The sequence below is a fragment of the Ipomoea triloba genome, chromosome 15, assembly GCF_003576645.1.
Source record: "Ipomoea triloba cultivar NCNSP0323 chromosome 15, ASM357664v1".
NCBI classification, from domain to species: Eukaryota; Viridiplantae; Streptophyta; class Magnoliopsida; order Solanales; family Convolvulaceae; genus Ipomoea; species Ipomoea triloba.
Window position 1 is genome coordinate 11,177,201 of NC_044930.1, and position 11,569 is coordinate 11,188,769.

General features: G+C 36.7%; 1 protein-coding gene across 1 annotated transcript; it reads left to right on the forward strand.

The window, feature by feature from the left end:
- Positions 1-1,940: 1,940 nt before the first annotated feature.
- On the forward strand, positions 1,941-10,954 carry LOC116006511 (E3 ubiquitin-protein ligase RFI2-like). The gene is made up of 6 exons (XM_031246918.1): positions 1,941-2,388; positions 4,771-4,940; positions 6,469-6,527; positions 9,507-9,532; positions 9,612-9,999; positions 10,090-10,954. Exons 1-6 carry the CDS (start codon positions 2,214-2,216, stop codon positions 10,595-10,597), a joined length of 1,326 nt encoding a protein of 441 aa, XP_031102778.1. The 5' UTR covers positions 1,941-2,213; the 3' UTR covers positions 10,598-10,954.
- The last annotated feature ends 615 nt before the right edge of the window (positions 10,955-11,569 follow it).

An 11,569-nucleotide genomic window follows, 5' to 3' on the forward strand; every position in this document is an offset into this window, starting at 1 on the left:
AAAAAAAAAAAAAAAAAAAAAACAGTTTATAAGTTACAATGGTATGAATGTATGATAATAAGGAGCGGTCCAAATAGCAAACAATACTGGACCGTTGATGCAGTAAAGTGGAATAGAAGATTGATTAATTGAAACTGCTCAAGATTGGCCCTAGAATTTAAACCCATGAACTAGGATTGTGCAAGAACCGAAAAACCGACCCACCTGCCAGACCCCGAGCATCGAGGAGAGGCAATCCGACCCGATCTAATCCGAATGTAATAATCCGACCCAATCCGTGTAATAAGTCGACTTATGTTTTTTTCAGATTGGGTATGGTATTTGGTAATCCGATCCGTCCTAGTATCTGAAAGTAATTATGGTTAGGGTTTTTCTGCAATCCATACGGCGTCGTTTAGTTCTTTATATATACACACATTTACCCACTGATTTAGCCATTCTCCACTTTTGAGGCTTTAAGCACAGTCACATTTCTCTCTTCTCTGTTCTCGACTTCGCTCTTCTTTGTTCTCTCGTGACTCTCTTCTTTACTTCATCTGATGAAGTTCATCACTCCTCACCTTAATTCCTCTTATTCTCTCTAAGTTCTCTCTATTATCTCTTTTTGTGAGTTCTTTATTCTATCCGGTGGTCAGTGGTCGGTGGACGGTGGTACTGCGTACTGTATAGTCTGGACTATTGGTGGAAGCCTTAGCCCTTAGCGAGCATGGTGGTGAATTGGTGACTATTTTGACTGTTGAATCCCTTGTTCTCCAGGGAATATTTAGGAGAAATGAAGTAACTTGCAAACCCTAATTTTATTACTTCTATTTTTTTGATTTATTCATTTTATTTTGTTATATTGTGAATATTTTGTGTTGTACACTTGTACTGTTGTATATGTTTTACTAATTACTACTTTGTTGGTTATGATGATGCTTCCACCATTTGTCTGAATCAAAGGACTTTGGATTGGTATGTTGCTCATGAGTTTTGGGTTTTGTTCCAAAACTCATGTAGCAATTTGCCTCCAATACTGCTTTGATATGGAAAAATAGCAATTTGAGCCTTTTTTTTTTTTTTCAACAGTCATTACACATGTAATTATTTTGCATTTGTGTTATTTGAGTAGGAAGAGGCTAAACTACTGGACTAACAGGATGTTGATTCATGATGTTGTTATAAATTGTAATTTGGACAAGTTAATTTTAAAAAATGTTATCTTTATTATATTTTTGTAAGTTTCACTAATTGCAAGTTCTAAGTTGTAACTTGTAATTACTAATTTGTAAGATGTAACACTTGAACTAAAAAGTACTCAGTAGTATATTTTTTGTTTTTGTTTTGTTTTGTTTTTTTGTTTTTGTTTTTGTTTTGTTTTTTACAAAAAATTTGAAAAAAAATCAACATCCGATAAAAACCGTCCTAATCCAAAATTATAATTATCTGACGATTTTAAGTAAATAAATTAATGAATTGGATATTAAAAATGAAAACCAAAAAGCGAACGGTTTAGCGGTTCACATATCTGAACCGTCCGAACTCGTCCGATACACAGCCCTACCACGAACTAAATGCACCCTAAACTTTTTGTTTTAAAAAAAATAAAAATTAATTTAAGATTTCAACTCCAACCTTAACACCGACCCAAAGTCTTTGCATTTCTGTGTTTGAGTTTCACGTGATATTCAATTCTCTTCACATGTAAACTGCTGCCCGAAACAAAATGTAAAAGAAAAAAAAAAGTAAAATGATATTGCCACATCAGAGCCATCAACCGTTGGAAGACGCGTTGGGCCCGCATGCCACGCAAGCTTTGGCAGAAAAAAAATAGTCAAATGGATCGGCACCGTCCTTAAATCCACGTCACGGTGAGTTAAAGGATAAAAATCTGAAATCTAAGGGCCGTAAAACAGGCGGTGAGAATAGAAAGGGAGAGATTCATAGAGAGGTGAACCCACCACCCACCCCTACTTCCCCTCTATCCATCTCCCTTCGCCTGTCTGTCTGTCTGTCTTTATAGTATTTCTAAAAACAGGCCCTCTTCTCATCCATGAAAGCTGTTAATTTGTCACTGAATCTAGAAAATACAGATCAAAAATTTGATTTTTAATTTTTCTTTTTGCGAGTAAATCAATATAATTTTCATTTTCATATATATAAATATAGAAAGAGAAAGAGAAAGAGAGAGAGAGGGGGGGAGAGAGAGAAATAGGGGTTAGGGTTGCGTAGTTATGGGATTGGGCGATATGGATCTTCTGGAAGACGGTGATTCAGGCGGAGGTGGAGGAGGAGGAGGAGGAGGCAAGGCGTCGGCAGCGGTGTCGTGTTCGATTTGCCTTGAAGCGGTGACCGATAATGGGGATAGATCCTGGGCTAAGCTTCAATGCGGCCATCAATTCCACCTCGGTTAGTTAAATTCCTAGCCCTATGTTGCCCGATTATGTAATTGAGTTGGGTGAATTCGAGATCTGATTAATTGTTATCGGAATGTCAACTGATAAACTTTAATTGGATGTATCGCTTTTTCGGTGATCAGAATTCGTGGTATTTTCCATTTCGTAACTTAGTTGTTGTCTTGTTGATATTCTGTAATTTTAAGTGAATTAAGTGGTCGATGCGCTGTTGCATATGTTCTTCCGGTGTTCAATTCTTTTGTGAGGTTGGATAATTAAGTGATGAGAACCCCCGTATTTATCCTGTGCTAAAAATTAAAACTTTCCTCCATATTTTCCTCTATGGAAGAGTCTCACATAGTGAAAAACTGTATGAATACAAGTGCACAGAGGTTTTCTCATTAGCTGAATAGTCTTTAATGAGCTTATAGGACTAAGATGATTCAATTTGCATCGTTATATATTGGCTTCTGATTTTCTGGGCAACATTTTTGGATTAAAGATAGTAGATAATTATCAATTTAGCTCATTGGATGTTGTTAAATGAATTATATTTTTATTAGTATTTAGCATTTTCTGCATTTCTCTTGACACCCTCTTTCTCATGTGATGGAGACTTCTTTGATTTGATTGTCCTGATTATTTGTTGGAGCTATTGATTTTATTATTAAATGTGAAGTTAACTGAGTGCTTGAAACAAGCTTTTTGTTCTCTCAAGTAGGTGGTCAGTATTAGTATTTTTTAATTTGAAGTTCTTACGTAGTGCAAAAATTGGTGTTTTATTTATTCATTATTAGATTTAATTATGAGGATCAAAATAAACTAGTAACTGGTGGGTCCTTACAATGAAAAATGGATGAGATTTTATCTGTTTAATTCATTATTTACTTGTTTTTGGGCTAATTACCAAACTGAGGCACAAACTTTGCCTAACTCATGAGTCATGATAATGGAAGTAATGGAACAACCAGTTGAGGATCAAACATGAGGTTTCATGACTTTCATCAAGGCATATAGAACACATTATGCTGCATCCAGTTTTCTGTTACTTCCTGCTAAAGTAATACTGAAATACATGGAATTAAAGTAATGTTAAAACACATGGAAATCTTAAATTGGTCTTACTACATGCTTTAGTATTCTTTCTAAGCAGAGGACTAGAGGAAGTTGATCACATTTGTCTTGACTGTTAGCATTACACTGTTATCTTAAATTTGTGCTCCAATAAGTACTTCCTCTGGCCCATCTTACCTGTTTTACTTTCCTTTTTAATCCACCAAAAAACATTATCCACTTTCCTAAAATAACCATACTAGCTTTTTATTTTTCCAAAACTACCCTTATGGATTTCAAAAACATAATATACTTTTGGATTTTCTAGAAAAATGAGCCAAGCAATTCTTCCAGTACCCCTTTCTTCTTCAAACCCAAACCTCTTTCCCCCCATCTCCTTTCTAATGGCAAAATCCCCATTCCTAACCCATCTAATTGGAAAAGGGGGAGTGATGCCAAAAACCAATAAATTCTAAATAGGGGAAACTAATCACTGAGACTTTTTGGAGATCACTAGTGCTGCTTTAGTTTTGTCAGGAAGTTCCATCATTGTTCTCCAATTGATGCCTCCATTTGCCTCCTGTCTTCACACGTGTCAAAAGACAAAAAAGATTAAAGCTTGTCTGACAACTGACAAGAACACAATGATACAACGTTTGAACCCCAATCTAATACACAACGCAAATAGCTCATTGTTTTAGTGGTCAGATATGCATTGTTTTATGTTGGAATTATTGACAGTAAATAGAGTAAACATTTCAGATTTGAATTTCCTAAATTTTACATGATTTGAATTGTCTTTTGGGTTTGGGAGGGTATAAATGTTGAAATGCAAAACTCTAATAAGAATATTTTGGATGGAGGAAGACAAAAGAAATGAGACTGTATTTTGAGGTTTGATTTCTGACAAATGGAGTCATGGAGAAGAAGAAATATATTGGGATGGAAGTAGATGGCTTTGTCAAGCATCTTTCTTCCAAATGGAGCAAGGTTAAAAATGGAAAATAATGTGCTTTTTTATTGTTTCCTTAAAATGTATGCAAAAAGTGAAGTGGACAAACATTACAGGACAGGGAGTAATTCTTGGTCATTCTATTATTGTAAATTGATGCAAAGTTTGTTCTTTCTGCAGTTGCATTGTGCAACTTGATAGTCTGTTATTTTTATCAAATTTTCATTTTTGCTACAGTTTGGCCTTTGCTAAACCACTCTTTTATATATGGATTATATGGATTGGAGAGTTCGTTTCTCATTAATAGGGCTGTACTTTTTTTTTTCTCTGTATTGTATAAAGTGAAAAGCAAGTCATATTTTCTTCTCTTGTTTCTTTGTCCACCTTCAGATTGTATTGGATCTGCATTTAATGCAAAGGGAGCAATGCAATGCCCAAACTGTCGAAAAGTTGAGAAAGGTCAATGGCTTTATGCTAGTGGTCATCGTTCATTGCCCGAGTTTAGCATGGATGACTGGGCCCATGATGAAGACTTGTATGATCTAAGTTTCTCTGAAATGGTACATACACAGTTTATATTTACCTCATGAGCAGAATGGCATTCTTCTAATATTTTTTTTGTCGAAATGGCTTTACAGCAATCTTTAGTTCCCTTCATTTTGAGTCTTCAAGGTTTTTTGTGGAATTGATTTTACAAGGTGCATGTGACTACTTGTATGGTGGTCCAGGATAAAAGACTATGAACTTTGCATAACTAATATAAATTATATTGCCTAAATATGAACAAAGCATCTGAACGAGTAACAACTTGTGGTTTTTGGAAAAAGGAAGAGAACTGTGCAATGGACATTATAACCAATATGGAGTCTAAGATAGCAGGAAAGTTGTTGGCTGCCAACATGAGGAAAAGTATACAGAAATACTGCGGTAGAAGTGAAGAACAACAAATATTTACTAATTAAAGCATACAGAGATACTATAGTATATGTGAAGAGCAACAAACATCTATTAACTTAAGTTTAAAAGTCAAACAGAAGCAGCGAAAAACGTTTTAAATTTAAAAAAGTAAACAAAATAAAATAAAAGAGGAATAGGAGGGCGTTTCAGCTTGAGGATTGGTTTCTGCAGCAAATAGAAAGGACAGAAGGACATAATGTTTCTGTCTATTTGCTGTGCTGGGTTCATCATTGAGACCAGTTTTGTTTTTTTGAAGTAATTATTTCTTTAACTTAGTATTTCTAGTGCTAATCATGAAAACCACTGTATTATGTGCGTATGTGTGGTGCATCTAATATTCTAATGGGAACGGAGATTGCACTTTGAGATCTCTACATAAAGTCTCTAATCTATGCTACTGCACTACAAGGTCCTCAACATTTATATATCACATATATGTTAATTCCAAATCAATTATGTGCCTTAATCATTAAAACACAATGATTTTAAATTTTTTGTGGATCCAAAGTTAAGAGCTATCCCTGATTTTTGCTATTAAAGGAAAATAAAGGTAAGATGTTAAGTTTAGAACTAACACTTGTTATAAAGTGATCATTCATCTAGTCTTTGAGTTACCTTAGTCCAATCTTAGTTTATAACATGGTATCAGAGCTTGTTTGGTCTATGGGTAGCGTCCAAGCTTTCGTAAGCCCGCTTGTTCTAGGGGATGGTTCAGTCCAATTTCAAGTTGTCAACCGGTTAGATTCAAAATGGCCCAGTTGTTCACTTGAGGGGGAGTGTTAAGAGTCCCACATTGATAAAATAAGAGAGAACATATGAGTTTATAAGGCCATTTGTTAGACTAGCTAATTCGTGGGATTCAATCTTTTAGTATGGTTTGACCCATGTGCATTATAGTCCAGTTGAATGACCTTAGTCCAATCTTAGTTTATAACATATAGCATTAGCTGTTGCTTTAGTTGTTTCATTTTGATTTGCTTTGTTTGGATTTCCTGTGTATTATACAACTTATTGAGCAATTGAACCTTTCTTATACCTTATCTATTGGTGATAATACAGTATGTCAATACATAAGTGTAATTATTGTATCTACTCTTTAATATTTTTCCCTAACTTATTCGTTGTTTGCAGTCATTTGGAGTTCATTGGTGTCCGTTCAGTGGATTAACTCGACTACCTTCATCTTTTGAGTAAGCACAATTCTACTCTTGAATTTGTTTATTATTATTTTCCTTCTTTGGTTGAATAATTGACTTTATTTTAGTTTAGGTCAAACCTGTTAGAGATTGATTACTTTTTTAAGGAATTTTTTCTGGGTGCCAGCTTCAAGATGTCTTAAAATAGTTTCTTGTCGAAATCTGTATTCTTTCCTTTAAATGCACACTAAAATCTTTGTTACCAACACTGTAGTATATGATTCATCCCTATGAAATGGAAGTGTAAGTGTGTAACAGTTGTCTGCATACAACGTAAATGCCCTCTATTCAAAGCGCCTGTCATTTATACTCTCTTTGGTTATTAAGAAACTGCTTTATTGTGATTTTCTTGCTTGACGTTTCTCCATTTGAGTTGTTTGGATTTTCTTGTTGGTTTGTACTGGTGGTGTAAAACTGCATATTGTGACGTGCTTTTGGTTAGTTGAATATTTGCGATTGTTTTTTCGGGGTATGTCCCATGTGGTTGTTCTTGGGTCATTAATAATATTTTTACCTTTACCCAAAAAAGAAACTGCATGGGAAGTACTAATCTCAAGAATAAAATTAAAAGCTTTTAAATAATTAACATTAACAGTCAAAATTGGGTAGCAAAAAGTAACAAACATAATGGATATGGAGACGTAAAGGGGTCTTTGCTGACTATAAGTCTAAGAGAAGTCTATATTTCACACACTACTAAGACAAAGGAATACAGATATATATACAACAAATATATATACTAACTATTGTTGGGACCGAAATCAATCCCTAAGGTCATGCTATACTAATGACTAAATATATGCGTCCTCCATGTATAATGTCTAACACTCCCCTTCAAGTTGGAGCATAGATATTGATCATGCCCAACTTGTTACATAATTAATCTACTCTAGACCCATTCATGGCTTTTGTAAAAAGATCTCCTAATTGTTCTCCTGTCTTCACAAGCCCGGTGGAAATTAAGTTTTGTTGTATCTTTTCGCAAATGAAATGGCAATCAACTTCAATGTGCTTGGTTCGTTCATGGAATAGGAGCCTGGAATCCTATTTCATTTAGAATGTGACATATCACAAGATTTCACATGTTGCTTGTGCCATTGCTCTCTACTTTGGCTCTGCACTTCACTGTGAAACAACTTTGCTTCTTGCTTTTCCATGAAATCAGATTCGCACCAAAGAAGACACATAATCCGGTTGTAGATCTCTGGTTTTCCTTAAACCCTGCATAGTCTGTGTCTGCAAAGCATTCAACTTCATATGTCCATGTTTTTTTTATACAATTCCATGCCCTAGAGCCCCTTTCAAGTAATTCAAGATTTGTTTCACAGTTCTCCAATGGTCAACAATTAGAGATGCCATTAACTGACTTATAACACTGACTGAGTATGAATTATCAAGGCGAGTTACAATCATGTAGTTTAGCTTACCAACCAATCGTCTATATCTCTCTGGACCATCAAATGACTTCTCCCTTTTTGGAGTTAACTGTGAATTAGGGATCATTGGAGTATTGCATGGCTTAGTTCCCTATTTCTCTGTTTCTGTGAAAAAGTTGGAGTACATATTTCCTTTGGGAGAGAAATATACTTATCTTACTCCTTATTACTTCTACACCTAAAAAATACTTTGTGCCAAGATCTTTAGTCAAAAGTTGATCATGAAGAAGGGTCTTAAGAGATATAGTACCCGTGGTGTCACTTACTCACTTCCTATTTGTAATATAGAGGTGGATGAAGAAAATTGAAAGGTAGATAGGAGGCTAGAGTTACATGTCATATGATCCGTGGCACCCGAATCGATAACCCATTTGGAAGCTAAAGGGACTAGGCAAGTATTGGGATTACCTGAAGTTGCAACAACTACAATTGAGGCAGATGATGAAGATTCTTGGTACCTTAGGAACTTAGCATAGTCATCTACAGAGATTAAGGCGAGTGATAGCAGCAGTGCGTGATGGACACTCGCAGGAGGTCAGAGTCACCCCTAAATTTGCAGATCGGTTGACCAGCGACTCCTCTGGTGCGGGCAGTGGCAACAAACGACCGGCAAAAAACCCGTGCGCACAGAAAAGGAAGAGGAAGTTTTTTTTTTTCTCTTTCTCAAACCTGAAGCTCTTGATACCATTTAAGTCTAAGAGAAATCTGTATTTCACACACCACTAAGACAAAGGAATACACATATATATACAACAAATAGATATTAACTATGGTAGGGGTTGGAAATCAAACACATTATGCTTACCATGATGTCTAACACTGACAATGTGATCTAGCATATTACAGATACTCATGTATGTGCCTGCAATATTCAAGGTACGAAAGGAGCATGTGCAGCCTGAAGAGAGCATAATTATACCACATTCCCACATTCCATCAATCCCATTTTGCAATTATTGATCCTATCTCCCCTAGGCATGCGTAGGAGAGTGTCATAACTATCCTCTATTTTATTGCTCTATGGATGTGTGTTAAGAACATAAAACAAAAAGCTGTTTTATCATACTTGACCCAGAAGGGATTATAATAATTATCTTCAATTTGGATGAGAGTGGATTGAAACATTTTAAATGATGCAGCAAGCCTGTAATGTTTGAAAAATTATATGGTTGGGTTTGATTTGGGATGGAGCAGAATGTGAAATGAGGGTTCATATTACTGGTTGTGGATCATGGGATAAGTACTGACCTCCTTTGACTGGGTTTAATCAATCATGAATGTGTTTGAGTCAGTTCTCCATCCTATCTCTTTATCATTCCCCAAATGGAACATGGTCTCAACTCTCAAGAGATGAGTAAGTGTTCTGAATATTGAGTGTGATGCATAAGCTTTTTAACTCATAATGGGGAAGAAATAAAGTTTCTGCTCTCTTCTGCTTCATTTGCTGCAAATGTCAGTTGTTTGCCGACATGTTTGTCTTTTAATTATTTTCTTGTATATATACTACTAACATCCTCTTCACTTCTAATATTTGCAGCGAAGGAGATTTTGGTTCAAGTGCATGTAAGACTTTGTACTCTTGGATTATCAGTTACTTTTTCATAATGTCTCGGTTGTGATAGGAGCTTTTGCATTATTGTAGATCATGATCTTCTAGGGCAGCATGCTGTTTTCGCTGAACATACTGCTGTCTCTTCGTCCTCTCATCCATGCCCATATATTGCGTATGTTGGTATTCACCCAACATCCTCAAATTCAAGTGGAAGTGTGTCAGATGGTCCTAATTTTAACAATCACTGGAGCAGCTCAGCTGTTCCAAATGAAATTCCAACAACATATGCTTTTCCAGGCATGGATGTCCATTATCATGGGTGGGAGCACCACCATTCATCTTCTTTCCCTACAAGTAGCAGCCGTATTGGTAATACTGATCAGCCCTCCATTCCCTCTGTTTCTCAGAGAGCTGCTAGAACAAACTCTGATATACCAAGACCTGGATCTTTTGTCCACCCATTCCTTGTCAGTCACAGGTAGAAGAAATTTATGACGCCACTTTCTACTATTTTGTTACTTTAGTACCCATTGTCAATTATATATATATATTTTGCATGCAATCACAGTTCTGGTCGGCCAGGGAGTTCAGTTGCCTCATCAATGATTCCTCCTTATCCCGGAAGTGTAGCTCGAGCTCGTGACCGTGTTCAGGCTCTTCAAGCATATTTCCAGCAACCCAGCAGCAATTCACCTCCTGCTGCTGCTGCTGCTGCTGCTGTTCGGACGCCAGTTATGTCTGGAGGTCGGAGATCCAACAGTCACAGGGTGGTCCCGCAAGTTGGGCCAGTGGCATCCTCATCTGATCAGGCGGCGGGAGGCTTTTACTTCTATCCATCTGCTTCATCTGGAAGGAGCTTTCAAGAAGCAGAAAACCCTAACCGATATCACAGTTGGGAGCGGGAACACTTGCCTGCCTTCAACCTACCCCAGCAGCAGCAGCAGGTTGAAAGAGATCAAATATGGGGGCCATATCACCAGGCACAGGCAGGCAGCGGGTCTGATTCCGGGATCAGATCTGGCAATTTCCGTCAGAGGCATGGATCTGAAAGGATGCCATCTCAGAATCGGTCATAGATTTGCTCTGAGCTGCTCTCCTCTCTCTCCTCTTATGATTTATTTAAAAGAGAAAAACTGTGATTACTATGGCTATGGCTGAAACTCTCTTAATGTATGCTTTTGAGAAAACCATGTATACTGACTGGAAAGGACTGGACTGGACTGGTTTTAGTGGTCTGTCAAATGTGGGCAGATTGTATACTGTTGTTGGTGGCCCCGAAATGACTCTTTTCTCTAGGCCACATGGATGCATGCATGTTATGGCCAAGAGTAAACACTTAATTGCCTTTGGTTCATAATGTTTGGTTGGTTGGTCGAGTAAACTGTAACGGCCGTTTGCTTTGCAAAATATTTAAAGGGAAATAGAATTTGAAATTTGGTTTGCAAAAAATATTTAAAAGGAAATAGAATTTGAAACTATGTGAAAACAAAATTAACAGGAAAATTAATTACATTATTTTATTGGCGAAAAATAAATTATTTGGAAATATTGATTTTAGAATTTGAAGTTGTAAAAAAGATGATTATCCCATACCCTAATTAATAAAATTTGGTGAAGACTATCCTACTTGTTTCCCATTGAAGACAAAATACGAGGGGGCATGAAAATGTTCAATCATTATTGTGTAGACCATGATTGATCCACATAGCTGTGTGAATTATACTATCAAATAATGTACATTATATTCAGGAAATGCACATTATTTATATACTAAATGTCACTATTGTAAGAATCCCCGCCTAGGCGCTCCTAGACCGTGGCGAATTGCTCCCCTAGACCGTGGCGAATTGCTCCCTAGGTGTCTGCTTAAGTGGTCGGCCGCCTAGGAGGCCGCCTAACGCCTAACTCGCCCGACTAGGCCGAATTGGCCGGGCGAGTTAGGCGGCCGACTAGGCCGAATTTGGCCGAGTTAACTCGCCCAACTCGACAGAGTTAGCCGAGTTAACTTGAGCGAGTTGGCATTGTTAATTTTATTATTATATTTATAT

Excerpts from the sequence above, each read along its gene's own strand:
- LOC116006511 (XM_031246918.1), top strand. The coding sequence starts at position 2,214 with ATGGGATTGGGCGATATGGATCTTCTGGAAGACGGTGATTCAGGCGGA. Across the intron at positions 6,528-9,506 it reads CGACTACCTTCATCTTTTGA|CGAAGGAGATTTTGGTTCAA; the intron begins GTAAGCACAATT and ends TAATATTTGCAG. Across the intron at positions 9,533-9,611 it reads AGATTTTGGTTCAAGTGCAT|ATCATGATCTTCTAGGGCAG; the intron begins GTAAGACTTTGT and ends GCATTATTGTAG.